This window comes from Cupressus sempervirens, chromosome 8 (genome assembly GCF_028749045.1).
Source record: "Cupressus sempervirens isolate cs-2001-9-10 chromosome 8, ASM2874904v1, whole genome shotgun sequence".
Taxonomy (NCBI): domain Eukaryota; kingdom Viridiplantae; phylum Streptophyta; class Pinopsida; order Cupressales; family Cupressaceae; genus Cupressus; species Cupressus sempervirens.
In genome coordinates, this window is record NC_143125.1 from 426051518 (window position 1) to 426070043 (window position 18526).

The 18526-nt window shown below is 37.0% G+C and overlaps 1 protein-coding gene across 4 annotated transcripts in view; it reads right to left on the reverse strand.

Annotated features, from left to right (window-relative positions):
• The window catches only part of ALA2 (aminophospholipid ATPase 2), a 274747-nt gene that overhangs the window by 37346 nt on the left and 218875 nt on the right, over nucleotides 1–18526 (reverse strand). For all 4 annotated transcript variants that reach the window (XM_089797980.1, XM_089797978.1, XM_089797979.1 and 1 more), the window contains one exon: nucleotides 16733–16886. In XM_089797980.1, the coding sequence (XP_089654106.1) occupies nucleotides 16733–16886 (154 nt within the window). The remainder of the gene's footprint in view (nucleotides 1–16732; nucleotides 16887–18526) is intronic.

Genomic DNA, 18526 nt, shown 5'->3' on the forward strand with positions numbered 1-18526 from the left:
CTATTTTTGGTCAATCAAGAATATAAGAAAAACCAAGAGTTTCTTTTAAGCTCACAAATGTGTATTTGTGAGGGTAGGGGGGCTGAAATGTACTCTTGTCGGAATAGAATTTATTAATAAATAACAATAATATATTAAAATTGAAAATTTGAAAAATAAAACATGATAAAATTAGATTTCATTAAGTTTAAAGAATGTTCAAAAGGCATGGAGTGAAACATTGTGACTTCCTCAAACATGATATATAAAAGGAAGAGAAGATAACTTCATTTGGGAGGGGATACATGGAGGAAGAAAGAAAGAAAGAAGTGAGGAAGTTACGCTTTCAAAGGGGCAGAAATAATGAAGTCTTGTGATCATAGGGAGAAAAATTCATTCGAGGGGATCAAAGGGAGATCAATTTGGGGAATAATATATTATTCAAAGGCAACAATGCAATGATGTTAGATATTATTGGATATGTAATTCATAGGACTCAGTTGCATAATTGGTGATTTGTAATGACATGAGAACATATTGAAGTTATTAAATAGGTATCATACTTGATTATTGTAATCAACCATATTGGAGGGTTAAATGAAGCAACATGATAGAATTCCCAGACCATTCCTCACCTATGCCCAAGGGCATGACTTTGAACCCATTGGCCCCATGAGGCAAGCACTTTGGACATCCAACATGGGGTGGTTTACTCAATGGGGGAACCCATTTCTGCCTTCCCCATTTTTGTTACTTAATGAACCCACATATAAGTGTGTCCAACATCAATCAATGCATAAGTTGGAGAGGAAGCCACAACAGGGTGCCCAAAACATCACATCCAAGCTCAAGAGTATGTTTGTGTACCTCTTGGACTCAAGTGGCAGGCACATTGGACATCTATCATGATGTGGTACACATAAAAGGAAATGCATCTCATCTCTCCCTCTTGTTGTCCCTTATTAACCTTGTCTTGATTAATTAAAGTAACAGACGAAATAAGATATATTAATGCCTCTATCTAATAGATGAGAGGTTATATCAACATCTTATCATGTTGCATACATATTATTGCGTATGTGATAATTAGGTAGAGAAACATTATCATGCTGTATACATCTCATGCATACCACAAATGGATAAGGTTACTATTGCCTGCCATAAATACTAATTTCTGATCTGATCTATGTGCCTGATCACTGATATCTTATGACTGATCTGCCCTTTATGAGCACTAAAGCTAATTGAATTTCTCCTTGATGCCCTCCTTTCCAATGAAGTGATTCACCTTATATATCCCTTAAGAGCGGATGATGACTCACCATTTTTCATGTTATACTTCCTCATAATTGAGGCATCCCTTCTTAACTTCATCCCTGCCCTTTCAAAACTAAATGCTGCTTTGTTTATTAATTAGTTGCTACTACAGTCATTAGTTATATCACTTACTTTTATTTATAGTAATTGATGCCTCAATCACATGGATCGCTATCTATTGACTGATAGTTGTTTTTAATTGCTGATACTTGCATTGGTAGGGAAGATTAATTTTATTTGTTCAACTCTTCCTAAGATGGATTCATGGCATATCGAATAAATGAGAGAAATTATATAATGACAGACCAAAACATGAAATACTTACATCATACATGTAAAAAGAGACAAGTAATGGGAGGTCAAGACTCTAGTGTATTTAATTCAGTGTTACAAGCCCCGGACTTGTCTCGAACTCAATCCCCATGCTCAGCAAGTGATCATCCAGTCCATGAAAAGTTGTCCAGGACTCGGTCGAGTCTAAGGCACAAGGCCACTAGCCTCGCCTCGGGGACTCACTGAGTCCTTGAAGGACTAGCCCAGTCCCGTAACACTAATTTAATTATAAGGTATATAACATTACCTGCCTTTATAAAGTGCTTTCCTTTAGACCATGTTTCCAACATTACTAATTAATCTGGCTTCAATTTGTTTGACATGAATGCAGATACACAGACCCTTTACATAAGGGTGCAGATTCAACCAAGCCTAAAAAGTAGAATTGACTTTTGAAGATAAACCAGAGACAAAAGGAAAACACCAAATGACCATTGCTATGGGAAACATGCTAGCCACCTCAACCTCACAATGTAAAATGTTAACCTTCATGTCTTGTGGTGATTGCTAGTGCTAGGGATGCTCAAACAAAAAAGCTGAGACAAAGAAACCAAACATATGGTGCAGAAAGGATTATTGCCCTACATATGTTCAATTATGGAATCAACCATAAAGGGAGTCTTTTTGGCCAGCATAAAAGTGGGGTTTTCTCATCAACTATATGGGTAAATATACAAAAAGAAAACATTTTGAACAATTACAAGTGTAAACTTAAACAAAAATGAGAATCAGCAACATATGGCTTCATAATCAATGCTTGCTTACCAAACCCCCACAACCCAGCTGTGGGGTCCCTATCTCCACAATTCCGCATCAGCCACCACAAGCACACTCTTAAAATGGCAGGGGCAGAACTGGGATAGAGGGTTAAGTCCAAGGCCTCCACGCCAAATGCGGCTAGCTGGGTTAAAATAACTTCCTCTTCCCCTTCCTAAAAATGTTGATGGATGGTTCAGCTTGATTAGGTGCAAGCACACCCACGCTTCTTCTCTGAACAATTGTGCTACCCACCCACATAGGGCCCAAGGGGACTCAGTCTAAGTGGGTTGGTAGAGAAAGAAAGAGCCACATTCTCTAAGGGGATTGTCATCCATGGACCACATTCTCTAAGGGTAGGCAGAGTTAACCACCATAGATCTAACGCTACTATTTTAATGGCGTTGCCCCCTACTATCCGAAGGGTGCCGCTTAAAATAGCAAAAGAGCTTGAAGGTAATTCTTTAAGAACCATTCTTCTATACTAATTCACACCTTGTGTTTTCTTTATTTTTTTAACTTTGAGTAATTTTATCAATTAAATCAATGGTGGATTATATTGATAATATTCATATAACTAGGTTACACCTTTATATTGATGAAATTTGTCCACCTACGTTGCAACTTTACACCAAACTTAGTTTTTCTATTCTTGGAATTGTGTGTTGATGCTATTCCTTCAAAATCTTGCTTGTATTGGAATGTTGTCTTTGTTTTAACTGGTAGGAATGTGTTGTCATCTGTGGGTTTAGATTGAGTGTTTTCATTCGAAATCTATATAAAATCAGTTGTGAAGTAAGACTTGTTTTGTAATGTCCCCATTTTATCAAGTTCCTAGCTTGGCAAAGTCAGTTCATCATTGTGAACCTCATGAGCTGACATTGTGTTTTAAGGGTCTATGTTGAGTGACTTGCTACCTAAAGTAAGTCAATTCTGGGCTGGTTACTACTTTTAGCAGTTCAGTTGAGGCACCTGGTGATTGACATCTTCAGTGATTGATTGGGTATATTAATGGAGCTTTATATTATGAGTTGTTTATCAAGACTATATTAATAAATGACTGTGTCATTTAACTGTTATAATGTGATGCTGTGTTGAAGAAGCCTTTTAAGTGAAAAGTGTCTTCATGAAGCTATGAGCTTGGGAGTTATTCATTTAAAATTATTAAATGAGAGCTTCTAATTGAAGAGTGTATTGATGAAGGCTCTTTAATGAAAAAGTGTGAGTGAGAAGCCAGGTAGCATTTTGTATTATAAAAGAGACTTCATGGAGAAAAGGAATTCATTCTTGCCTATTGATATAATTACATTGTGAAATTGCTGAAGGGTTTCTACAAGGGTTTGTGAGGACTGATTCCTCTCTATTTGCACTTTCAATCACTAAAGATTGTGGTGAATTGTGCTCTAAACATTTGAGGGTTAATTATGATTATTCTGATTACAATTTCGGTATACAAAAATTGTCTATTATTTGTTATAAGTTGACCAGGGTTTCTTGGCGACTCATTTGCCTTCAAAGTATATTGCAAACTGTTGTTTTTGGAGGTTGATTGGCTGTTGTATTTTGGTGCTTATAGGCCTGCAATTATACTCATCTTGGGCAGACAGAAATGGGTGAAAGGTTGAGGCATTTGGCTGCAACATTAAGGTGTTTATAGCCTGCTGCTATTAGATACAACTATCATGAGTTCTCTAGGGTTGTGGTTATCAGAGATATAGCAGCATTTGGATGCAAGAAGGCTGCATTGAAAATTGCTGGCATTTGTTGACTTGTGGGGTGACCGAGTATTGCTGCAAAATAACGTCACTTCCCTAATCATTCAACACCAAATTTGATGTTGCAATTCCTTAGGTCCGTTGCAATTAATTTGGATGCCAATCATAATCAGGTTACATGTTTAATTTGGTTTGTTCATGACCTAGTGGTTGTACGTGTTCATTGGGATGTAGGGCAAGTGTTTCTCTTAATGTCCATTAGCTGTAATAATTAATTTCAGTAATGTATATGTTTGTCAAAGGTCTATAACAGCTAGTATATCATTTCTATAACAACCTTGCATTATCAAAAGCATTCGATAACTTTATTTGGAGCCTACAAACTTAAAGAACACAATCTGACAATAAATTAGAACAAAATGAAGCTTGCATACAAAGTGTTTGATTAAATGTCAAACATCTTAATAGTAAAGAAAATTGGTGTTTGTCAAAATTAGAACAAACAGGGGTTGTTACAGTGGTATTAGAGCTTGCATGATAATTGTTTGACAAAATGTCAAACCACTAGAATTTAAGTTAGAACCGGTTGGGGTTCTTTACAATGATATTAGAGCGTTTTCATGTCATCCTTTGCAGTAAAAAAAATTATTAATTTGGTCCTGTTGTTGATATTTGCGTGACCAACAATCTTGCACTTATTTTAGTTATGGACAAATACAAGAATTCTAACAATATGGAAACCAATTGATTAACAGGAAGCAAACAAATGCCTTGATGGAAAGTATGGAAAAGCTTAGACAACATCAAGAAAGGACAGAAGCAAGACTTTCAGATCCAGTGACAGTTGAAAAGGCAACTAAGTACATGGTTTCCATTTTTTTTTAATCTCCCTCACCGAGAACTAGGAAGAGAAATCAGAGCTTTTCGCAGGTGAGACATCCAGAGGTCTTCAACATGAGTTTTTAGCAGCTAGTGATCATGGTGATGATAATCCTATACTTAGTGGGGCAGTCACTAATCCATCTTGCGTACATGATGTTGGTAACTCTTTGCAAGGACACGTACATATGACCAATTTGCTACAAGACTGCCACACCGAATCTCAACATCTTGATGAGACTAGAGTTAGTGAACAGGAAAAATAGTGATGACATGTTCACTACCATTGATGACAACCTCATTCAATAAGTGGTTATGAAAATGTCAGTGACACTGAGTTTGATTCTCAACATAGCGGACTCTTATTTGACCATGTTGATAGTGTTTCTAATAGGACAAGATGGAAAGAGGCAGTTTATACCACAATTAGTTGACTCTCTTGATGAGGGTGTTGTTTTTGAAGACTACAAGGAGGATATGAGCACTGACAACTCTGATTTTTATGGCAGTTGTCCTTGTGTTGAGTCAATGCAGGTGACAACAATCTTCTCAAGTGGGATGGATGAGGGCATGGAGCTACCCAATTATGGCGTACTATGGCATACTCATGATTTCAATGTTACGGGGAAGTCATGTGATGCTGATTTATGCCCTAGTGTTGTTGATCCACATGATGACATCCAGTCATGTATGTCACAGCAAGTGATAACAGAGAGGCCTCAATTGGACAATGTTCATACTAGTGATGTAAGGAACTTTAATGTTTCACATGATGATGATTCATGTTGCAACAAGTTTGGTATATCATATCAGATGTTGGGTGATGACCTAGAGTATTTATTAGACGGTGATAGGTTACAGGATCATAATTTACAAAGACTTACTAATGAGGGGGAAGCAAAGACATGCAAGGATTTTGATACAATACTGGCTTCTACTTCTTCAGATGAGGTATTGGTAGAGGCACCCAATGGCAGTACCTTGATGGTGGGCATGTGAAAGGTTGTTAGTACACATGAGGAGAGTGGTCATGAGGTGAGCAATGCGGGTACAGTTTCCTATCACAGTGTCAAGTTTTGGTCAAAGGACATGTGCAAGAGTCAATGGTTATAGGTTCGTCATCATTTGATTGGGCAACCCAAGGTTAGTGATAGCATGATTGTCACAATTTTAAAGCACTTGATGTTGCTCAACAAATTTTGGCTATCAATGGTTGGACCACTCTTATGACAAATGAGCACAATGATGGTCGTCTTTTCCTTGAGGAGTTTCATGGTCTCTGAGACACTATTAAGATCATGAGACATAATTATTTATAGTTGTTAGCAGATCAGGATTTCTCGCGCGAAAGAGACTAGGTATGTTATGATGCCTTGAGGTGAAAGGAGGAGGTTGATAAGCTCACCCATGCACTTGAGGTGACTGTGGACTCTTTGTAGCGTACTTAGTTGGAGCTCTAGGAGTCACAGCCACATTTGGATGAGGTTACCATGGTGTTGGAGCGTGTCCAATCTACACCAACCCTAGATCCAGTTCAACTACATGTAGTGGAGGTTGGTGGTGAGTTGACTTTCATGGATAGGAATGATGGATGTGATGAGGATGCAGTTACATCCATCCTTGATATTAGTGCAATAGTTACAAATGAGATGAATGCATCAATGGAGGATTGTAAAGGGCTTCATCCTGTATCAGGTTCTCCAGAGGATTTGAACAATGCATCATCTACTCTGGAGACAAGCTCAGATGAGGATTTGTTACCTTCTATTGGAACAAAATCTATTACTTCGTCTCAAATAGCTAATAGTGAGAGATAGTTGGTAGTGTTACGGTTTCAGAGGCATCAGTTGTAGATTGCAAAGGAGCAAGTTGACGATTCTTCATATATTTTCTACTGCACAGAGTCGTTCATGGAGTATCTTCTTAAGAGTCTCGAATTGCAAGAGGGGCTATATAGAGCTTTTGAGGGTACTCTCATCTACAGTTCTCATGGTATTTGACATTTAATGGGAATAATTTTAGAGACTTTGGCTACAATGCTTCCCCTCATGGATTTTGTAGTTGGATTTGCTGAGAGGGCTACCCAAGATCCTACTCGACTTGTTTGGAGTCAGGGTTTGGAGCCATCTCTTGATTTCCGTTTTGGCAATGATGAGCCTTTGACAAAGATTGGAGCATTTTACCGCAATTACACAGTTAGGAGTGCTCGTCATTTCTCTTTTGACCCATAGGTAGAGGATTTGGCTTCACGCAGGTGTGGGTTGGCACCAAGTTGATACCATCCTTTATAGGATGGGTTTGCATCATCTGTAGTTAATGGTGTTAGTAGTTTCAAGTTAGTAGGAGGCTACTTGCAAAGTCAACATATCCATGATGGTTTTGCTAAGGATGGATATTTGGGTTATGATACAGATGCTTCTGGCAATACTAGTCCCTGTTGCACAAATAGACTTCATAATCATGGCAGATTAGTAGGGTGTGCAGGGAGTTTTGATCTATTAGATGATATTGGATATTTATTTTTGCTTGTTATGGGATGTGAGTTACATCTCAACTAGGATCTAGGTGGAGACACATTTAGCCCTACAGACTAATTGAGTTGTCATCATTGGTATGGTGACACAATTTTTAGGATAGCTCTCTGGATAGAGTTATTATCACGAGAGTTTGTAGATGATGTCAAGGAAGTTACACATACTTTTCCTTGGGTTTGGGTGGATCGATATGGACCTTTGGTTTTGGTGAATGTTTTAGGACAAGAAATCTCGGAGAGGGAGGACAATAATGTCCCCATTTTAGCAGGTTTCGTAGTTTGGCAAAGTAAGTTCATCATTGCAACCCTCATGAGATGACAATGTATTTTGAAGGTCTCCGTTGAGTGAATTGTTATTTATAGTAAGTCAATTCTAGGTCGATTACTCTTTTTAGCAGTGCAGTTCAAGTACCTGGTGATTGGCATCTTCAGTGATTGATTGGGTAAATTAATGTAGTTTTATATAATGAGTTGTTTATTAAGACTATCTTAATAAATGACTTTATCATTTAAGTGCTATAATTTGATGGTGTGTTGAAGAAGCCTTTTAAGTGAAAAGTGTCTTCATGACGCTATAAGCTTGGAAGTTATTTATTTATAATTATTAAACGAGAGCTACTAATTGAAAAGTGTATTGATGAAAGCTATTTATTTAATGAAAAGTGTAAGGAAGAAGCTAGGTAGCAATTTGTATTATAAAAGAAACTTCATGTATAAAAAGAATTCATTCTTCTCTATTAATTTTATTACATTGTGAATTTGCTAAAGGGTTTTCTATAAGGATCTGTGAGGACTGATTACTCCATATTTACACTTTGAATCATTTAAAGATTGTGGTTAATTGTGCTCTAAATATTTGGGGATTAATTTTAATTACTCTGATTACAATTTTGGTGTTGTTTTATACCAAAATTGTCTATTACCTACTGCAAGTCGACAAGGGTTTATTGGCATCTCATTTGCCTTCAAAGTCTGTTGCAAACTAAAATTTTTGGAGGTTGATTGATTATTGTATTTGGGATCTCATAGGCTTGCACTTATACTCATCTTGGACAGCCAAAATTGGATAAAAGGTTGAGGCGTTTGGCTGCAACATTGTAATGTCCCCATTTTTAGCAGGTGCCTGCAGCTAGCTCGGTCAATTCACCATCACAACCCTCGTGAGCTGACAATGTGATTTAAGGGTCTCAATTGTGAGGTTACAGGCTTTCCAGCAACCTATGGTGCGTCTTCGCTCCAATTGAGGGATTTACTATTTATAATAAGTCAATTGTTAGTACCGATTAGCTCAGTTGAGTTAGATGAGTTGAGTGATAGTCTTAGTTTTTATTTCAAGCTTATGGTTTGGGATCCAAGAATCTTGAAGGGAGTTGTTGTCGAGATAATGGGTAGTTAGAGGGTTGGCGGATTCGAGGGAGTTACACAGTTGTAACGGTTCACCTCACAACCCCTCGGATACTATATGTAAACATTATTTCCTTTCATGGAGACATGTTAGTATGGAATACTATTGTGTACAATGACTAAGCAATGAATATAATATGATTGTCTCTACTTCCATTCTATGTTAAGTACCTTTCCTTTTGTATGATTTAGTTATGTTACCCATTAAAGAAAACATTTGGCGTCGTCGTCATTTCGAATCTAGGAAAGCGATGCGACCAATGGCATACAACACATAAAGTCAATGGGAATACCTCTAGAGGAGAACGTGAGAGTGAATGAAAACAAAGTTTTGGAGCTGTTTGAGGGAGAGCACGAACAGACAGAGAACTTTCCATATTTTATTCGCTCAAGCATTGAAACCTTTGTACGGAGAGGAGCCATATGGGAAGAGGTTCTAGAGGACACAGTGTAGGACTCCCTCAACGTGAGTCCCACCACCAACCGACTGCTCCATCAGTTTCCCAGATTGTTTGCACAAGCCTTCCTGGCACAACAACGTCAATGTGAGGTGATTGATAAGGAACAATGAAGGCAACAAACCCCTCAGAACTTCCAAGAACATATCCGGCGAGAATAGGAAGAGCATGATGGAAGCCACCAACGCCCCCACCCATGAGCGCAAGGCTGTGGGAATGTGAGTATAGTCTGAGGGAATAGAGCACTAACCTCTGTAATGTTCGCACATACGACCATAATGATGTATGGAGACTCTATATAAATAAAAGTGTTCTTTTATACATGTGTTGGCTTCAAATTCACCTATGAAAAGTATATATTACAAACACACTAAATAAGAATAGAAATAGGAAGGAACAAATTGATGTCATACAAGCCAAACATCAAGCCTTAATTCTTGCACAACAAACCGAGCGATGACAAAGGTTAAAGCAATTCGCCAAAGGGAACCACGAAGGTGTCACGGAGGGTGACCACAAGGGTACCATGGGAGTAGTAATCGAAGGAGAATGGTTCAGTTCACCAGAATGTCGGCGAGCGAGAAGTAGTGAGGAACTTTTGGCTGAGACACGACAGGGATTGGATTTGATAGAAGAGACACGTGAACAATTGTTAAATCTATCCATCACACCTCAAGCGGAAGGAGATCAAGACAAAAACATCCAATGAGAAGAGGAAAAGGAAGAGGAGGCAGAATACACCGAGGTAGTGAGAAGTGTCAAAAGGACACTATAGGGTGGTCAGGGAAACCCTCCACAATCCAATCCTAGCAATAGCAGTTCAGGAACACAAGTGGGCAAGTATCGCGACGAAACATGTCACAAAAACAAAAACTTCCCAAGTTTACTGGTGATGAGAAGGAAGATCCTATCAGACATTATTGTATCTGTGAAACTATCTGGGCAGCAAATGGGGTGACCAATCACGACAAATGGACTAATCAATTTCCTGCAACCCTACAAGGTGTTGCCATTTACTGGTACTCAGACATGGACAAATCAAAAATAAGTTCATGGGCTGACCTAAAGAAGGCATTCCATGTGGAATTCAAATTGCTTCAGGATGATAATGGAAATCTACAGTGCCAAACAAGGGAGAATGAAATTGTTCGAGCCTAAAATTAAAGGTTAAAGGAGTTGTTCACGAAAATGGAAACCCAACCCGCGGACAAATTAAAGAAGAGATGGTTCGTCGATGGACTAAATGCATCTCTGAGAAGAAAAATGAGGATAGTACCATCGATGCCATACAAAGATGCTTACGATAGGGCTATGAATTTGGAAAGTGAAAACAAAACACTAAAGAAGAACAAAACCCTATGGCCTCCCACCTTCAACCTACTCGGTGCAGACCAACATGGAATTAAGCCCATCGGAACATTGACGGCTCAACCCATCACCATTGGGACCCAACCTTCTGTGCTAGATTTTATTGTAATTCCAAGGGGGTATGATGCCATACTCGGAAGGGGATGGTAGGTAATAGCAAGGGTGAACCATAATTGGAAGAGAAACATGCTCTCGCTGGAGAATGGTGGGAGGAAATTTGTTGTTGATCTACGTACTCAGATGGTGAGCGAGGAGATGGCTTCGAAGTCTGACTCCGAAGGAGAATTTGGGGGAAGGGACGAGGGAAGGAACAACATGGAGCCTAATGATGGTGTGTTGGAACTATAAAGATGTTCGGATGACGACTTGGATTCTTTGAATGACCTATTCCATTGGCAAATGTACAAGATATTTCCAAGTTGCAATATGCTAGGAATAGACAGAATAGATGAAGGAAAAGAGGTGTTTCCGCCGGAGTACGAGGAATACAAGGAAGGCAAAGCCAAGGTGAATGAAAGACCGACTCACAACTTCAACATAGGAAAACCAATAAAGTATGAAGAGCCATCCATATGGGTTACGTATCTGGGGGACGATGAAAACCAACATATTGGTTGGCGATGACTGGGATCATGTGTTGAAGACAGCAACCTTTAAAATCTTCATGGAATATAAAGATGTGTTTGCCTACAGTTACAAGGACCTAAAGGGTGTCCCACCGGAATTGTGCATACACTGTATACCCCTAGTGTTAGGAGTTGTACTTGTGTGGAAGAGACTGTACAGGATGAATAAGAATTACTCAGCAAGGGTGGATGAAGAGATACAACATATGCTGGAGATAGGAATCATATTTCAAGTAGAAACAAGCAAATGGGTCTCACTAATTGTGATATCATTGAAAAATGAGGCTAATCAAATTAGAATTTGTGTTAATTTTCGTTGCTTGAATACGGTCGCTATAAGGGACCCTTTTCCCATACCATTCACAGGCACAATATTGGAAAAGGTTGTTAGGCACGAAATATACTCATTTATGGATGGGTTCTCTAGCTATAACAAAATATCAATGGCCAATGAGGATAAGTTGAAGAGCACCTTTGTCATGGAAGACGGTGTGTATGCTTATAACCCAATGCCCTTTGGGTTGTGCAACGCACCAGCAACCTCCAGAGGATAATTCTTCATATCTTTGATAAAATGTCCGTAGGAAACTTCCGTGCATTTTTGGATGATTGGTCTATCTTTAGTGGACAAGACACACATTTAGCAGCACTATTAGAATGCATGGAAAGGCATCGTCGGGCCAAGCTAGCCCTGAACCGAAAGAAGTGTAGATTTATGGTACCCCAGGGCAAGTTGTTGGGCCACATTGTATGCAAGACTGGACTTAAAACTGATCTTGAGAAGGTATGCGTGATAGTAGAGATGGAAGCATCGATTGATGTCAACGGGGTAAAATCCTTTTTGGGACACATTGGGTATTATCTATTTATAGTAAGTCACCCCGTCAGGTTCATTCATCAGGATCACTTTGGCGTTGTCAGATTTTGATTCTAATGCTTTTTCAGTTGTTTTCACAAGATGGGTGAATTATTATTATTATTATTCATCTAAATATGTCAAGGTTGCTATTTTTGTTGGTCACCTCAGTATCATAACTCGTTGGAACCTGGTTGAAAAGTTTTATTTCGTGCGCACAAGAAACAGTGGCCTTGTGTGTCAAAATATTATGTTATGGTGGAAAAGGTCACTTTGGTATCCAAAAGCAATTAATAAATTATATTATAATGACACTTTATTATATGTAAATGTTGTGTTGAGAAAGCTTTTGAAGTCGAGTTCATTTGTGAAACTTGTGCAATTTGGAGATTATATATATGAGCTCATTTGATGCGAAAAGCATCCAATTATTTGATTATCTATTTGCTCCTGTTGTCTTTGTGAGATTTCTGAGTTTGTGGATTTCTTTGCCCTTGCTGAAGTATAAGGGTTTGAAGCTGGGAAGTGTATTATTTGTATAGTGTTTTATTTGTATTCTAGATATTGGGTGAATTTCCTTTACTGTAATTGTCTGTGGCTGGGAGATATTGTTGTGGTAAGATATAAGAGATTGTGGTAGCTTCTTGATTGTGGTGACTGTAATTAAGAAGTAGATTTGAGTTTGATTATATTATTCATTGCATGGGTGGGAGGCATTGTGTAAACTCTTTTGTGTGCCCTTGCAATTCCAAATTGGGGTGCGAACTGCAATGCTAGTGGCTCCCGTTTCATTTCTGGGCAGCATTTGGACATATGGAATGCTGCAAGTAATTTCTGGAAAGCCGCATCTGATGTGGTTGGGCCTGTTGTTATGTGTTGAGGTCTCTGTTCACTCATTTTAGGCCTGCGATCTAATTCTAGAGGCCTGGGGTTTATTATTGCAGACCTGCATTCACTGTATTGTGGCCTGCGATATCAATTTGGGAGCCATCAATTGAGTTTCAGCTGCCATTGCACAAATAACATAGGTCTGCATTTGCATTTGGAGGTGACTGCATTACATTGTTGACAATCCTTTGAAACTTGGAGATAGAGTAATAGCCACATCCTGCATTTTCTATTGGAGCTGGAACAACAACAATAGGTTCTTCATAATTTTTAATAAATTGGTTGTAACTTGTAACTGCATAGATACGGCATGAACTGTTACAAAAATACAATACTTGAAATTGTCACAAAGTCTATTTGACATTGTCATTTTACAATTTGTATTTATGTTTCTTGAAAAAATTGAAACAGAGTGAATACATTCCAGATATCAAATAACAATGAAAACAGAGCTGCTCGTCAAATGTTTTGACAAAATGTTGAACTTCTGATTAGCTAAGGAAAAATGGTGTTTGTCTAAGTTATAATCAAACAGCGTTATTACAAACATTAAGGCATTTATAGCCTTGTATTAGATGCCACTATCAGGTGTTCTCTAAGGCTGTGGTTAGCAGATATATAGCAGAGATTGGATCTAAGAAGGCTCCGTTGAAAATTGTTGGCATTTGTTGACTTGCGGGGTGGGCAAATACTACTGCAAAATAACATCACTTCCCTAATCATTCAACACCAAGTTTGTTGTTGCAATTACTTTGGTTTTCTACAACTAATTTGGACGCCAATCATAATAAGGTTCCATGTTTAATTTGGTTTGTCTATGAGATTTATTTGTAATAAATTACAAGTGTTATAACTGCATGTCTTTAGTTCTATACTGGCATTGTACTACTGTTGTAAATGGTAGCAAGATTGCACTATAACTGTTAGTAGAAATGCCTAGTGATTGTAGGTGCTCATTGGGATGTGTGGCAAGTATTTGTCCTAATTCATGTATATGTTTGTCAAAGGTCTATAACAGCTAGAATATCATTTCTATAACAACCTTGCATTGTCAGAAGTATTCAATAACTTTGTTTGCAGCCTAAAAACTTAAAGTAGCACAATCTGAAAATAAAGTACAGTGAGATAAAGCTTGCACTAACTGTTTGATGAAATGTCAAACATCTGGATTCTGAATAGTCAAGAAAATTGGTGTTTGTCAAAGTTAAACCAGCAGGTGTTTTTATAGTGGTATCAGAGCTTGCATGATAATTGTTTGACAAAATCTCAAACCACTAGAATTAAAGTTAGAACCAGTTGGGGTCCTTTACATGTTTCCAGTCATTGGTCATGCCCAAGGGAAAAAGACAAGTAGGTGGTTATTTCTGTAATGAAAAAGCCTTGGAGGAAATATTGTATAGCGTAGATACTAAATAACTATATGTTTTGTCTATAACTTAGTGTCTAGGAATAGTTTAAATCTCAAGGATCCTCCCCTTCTAATTTAAGGAAAGGCTTTGTCTCAGACTATTCGTGTCTGGCTTGTTAAATTAATAAACCACTATATATTACACATTAAGCTGGTTACATACTTATGAATGATTTAAATTTATACAAGTTGAGAAAAAATTCAATTACGTCCGAATATAATATCACATTTGCTTCATTTATTTTGATTTATGGAGGCTCTTATACAAAAACAAGAATAAGGAAATGTTTCAAAAATGCGGTCCCTTTCCTTTAGTCTAAAGATTCTATAGAAACTTCTCCATGGTAACCAAGTAATTACAATTCTCAGCAGCTACTTGAACTATTTCTTGTAACTACCAGAAGCTAACAAGGCAACATCTTGCATGTTGATGATATCAAAACATCAATAATACTTACTACAGCACCATTCATTTTTTTGATCATAATCAAATACAGAATTCAAAACATGTGCGGGAATTTTTTTCTAAAAGTTATATTTTCTCTTTGGCTATTTATCTAAGAAAGAAACTACTGTAACATTCAATAAAAGAATGGTCCCCAACTTACAAATGTGAAATACAAAAGGCAAAGAATGAGGATTAATGCCGTGGCCTTTGAGTTTTGCGCAGCATCAAATGTAAAGAGTGTTACTGGATCACAAACAAAACAAATTTTTATGGGTAGTATACTTGGGCATTTGTTCCTATGGCTTGTAATCCTGCTATTTCCTTCTAGGTTTTCTATGTTCACTGCATTTAGATATCTCTTTGTACTTTTGGAGATGCATCAAGCACTGTCTTTGTTTATTTAAGACATTGCACTTTCTGGAGCTGCTTCTGCTACTACTGGGCACAAGTAAACATTATTATTTCATCTTATATTAAACTAAACATACACTCTGGTAAAATAAACCTGTACTTAGTACAATATATAGATTTTCTTTCAATTGCCTATAAGTCATATAGAATTTTATGTTAAAAGAAATATTTAAACATGAGCAGATCCATGAAACCAATCCACAGAAAAGATACATTAGATGCAGTCACACTGACTGTCTTGATTATCTGATACTTAACAATATGACCAGTTCATCTTCTTGATGAATGAAATCATCTAGCAGTGACAAATACCACTATGTGATTGCTCATTTCATATATTTGAATCGCACGGTTTCAGAGGTCAAAATCACCTGATGTTGCCATGTGGAACATTCGAAAGCTCATGAGAGAAGAGATCGTGTAAACTATTTTCCATGAAATAAGACACATGCACTGACTTGATACTAAACATGTAATTGATTCTCTATAAAATAGTATCTGATAATTATGTACTATATAAACACTAAAATTCTAAATACATAAAGATCATATGTTTGTCAAGTATTGTGTGAGCGAAGATCATAGATCCATCAATAATGTTCACTTGTTGATTGTGCTATTCACATTAGCTCTCCAATCTCTGAGCCGATCAAAATTGTGATATGATATACTCAGTTTTGATTACCGCTGATGGCAAGATATTTACATTACTTTGTCAAGATATCAGCTACTGGACAAATGATGAATTAACCCTCCATCCAAATACACTAGACAACCTTCTTTAATGGTTTTTCCACAAAAAAACTTATTTCTGTGATATATAGTTTGATAATGGAAATGTAAACAACAATGTGTACTGTACATAAAACTCATCTAGATTTTCAACCTAGTGAGTCTTTTCAACAATTCGGTGGTGTAGATTGCCTATACAGAAAAGAAAACAACAGTATAATTGGGAAAATAAGGGGCATGCCTCAGGATGAAACTATAATCAATCAAAGAAAATCTAATGAAATACCAAGAGTACATATATAAACCAAACATGTATAATGAAAAATAAATCCATGCAACAATTTGGTGGCATCGATTGCCTATACAGAAAAGAAAACAACAGTAAAATTGGGAAAATAAGGGGCATGCCTCGGGATGAAACTATAACGAATCAAACAAAAATTAAAATCTAATGAAATAGCAAGAGTAAATATATAAACCAAACATGTATAATGAAAAATAAATTCATGCTACCGACCAAAAATAATAATAAAATTAAAAATAAATCAATGCTTAGAAAACATAAATTGAGAAATTAAACATAAAGCAAGGCACACATGTTTTCACTGGAGAGAAACATACTTCCTATGCTGAAGTCTGCGGCCCTGGCAGCCTGCATGCCTTCTCGTCCACTGATGCCTACCCCTATATGTGCCTCCTGGATCATCCTCACGTCATTACCACCATCTCCAATGGCCAGTGTCCTGTAGTCACATGATTTGAGTAGCTCCACCAGCTACAATTGACAACAAATTGAGGCATTAACAACTACAACATTGAAAATCAGAAAAACCAACCACAAGAAGTTTAATCTGTTAATATAACAACTGAGTATTATTTCTACAGCATAAATATGCATGCAATCATTATTTCCATGTACAGAATATAACTTTCCAACCCATAGTAGTACAAAGCGAAGCCCATGTGATTATTTTCATATTTTGACATATAAGTTCCTCTTAATAGAAGTGACAAAAATATATTCCTAATAGTCAATGTTTGTCAACCACCAAGGCACACAAAAAGTAGACTACCAGAGATTAACCATACCTTTGTCTATGTCTTTACAACGATCTGAAAACAACAAAAAACCTTAATATAAAATGAACTGTACAAAATAGAAAATTCTGGCATTTACTATGAATCATGAAATGCCACCTATCTATTTGTTGGTGTAATGATGCATGCACTATGATATCGTGATATTGAAGTTTAATTGGGTGGTTAGTTTTCTATCAAATTGGGAACTTAATTTATTTTTGTCACTTTTAAGTGATTAGGACAATTTTTTTAATCCAAGCTTAGAAATTGAATTTTATTCTGAACCTCAGTTGACTTACTAATGTTTTAATTTAATTTGAATTAATAGCAGGTTGTAACAATAGGCAGGAGCCACAAAACTTAGTATTTGAAAATGCATCAGTTCTGTTGATAGAATTGTACTCAAACTCATTAAGTAATTGATGTGAAGGGAAAGACCCGTGTGTATTGATTACCATAGTCTATGACCATTAGAATTATATTGGTGTCATTGTAGTTTTGTCTAGATCATCAATTCTGTGCACCCAAACAACCAGTTCCACGTATAGAAAAACGTAGTTTTACAACCTGATCCATTCCATTGGTTATTTATCATGACAGCTCATTTATCTTAATGTGAAGTAAGGATAAGTCTCTCCTTTAAAGGGAAGAATTGAATGTGCCTGTGAAGTTCAAAATGTTAATGGTAATCCAGCAATATTCTGAAATCAGTCTGCATTATTTAAAGACAATTTTCATTTCAGCTACATTTCCAAGACATCTCATCCATTCTGATAAATTCTTAATTTTAAAACCATCGTTTATTTATAGTAAAGGATCTATGGAACCAAAAGTTATTCATGATGAGTGGACTTACACTAAGAATAAAGAATTAATCTTTGACCATATGATGTCAATGCATGGTACACAAGAGTACTTTACACAAAAAGTTTGAGGATCTTTGTTTTTTGGTAGGATTAGATTCTGCCTTGATTACTACCTCCCCAAGCTGTAATATATGTTAAAGAGTATATGGGAGGCATCTGTATCCCTACATGGCCCTTGGTTTTTCTCAAAATGTGGCATACATGGATGATAAAAGCACCTATTATATGCTATGTGAAATATTTATTGTGCTTCTGAAAACCCTATGTAACATTATTTACAAGAGCTGCATCAGGGTAGCATGGATGGAACTTATCCATTCACTTAGCAGAAGCTTGCCTTTTGGGCGAAGCATTTGCTCAAGGTTGTGGATATAGTATCATTACCCTAGAATATATTTTCTGACATTGTTGGAACAAACTGCGATTTTACCAGATTAGAGTTACATGCCATCGCTTAGATTTGAAGCAT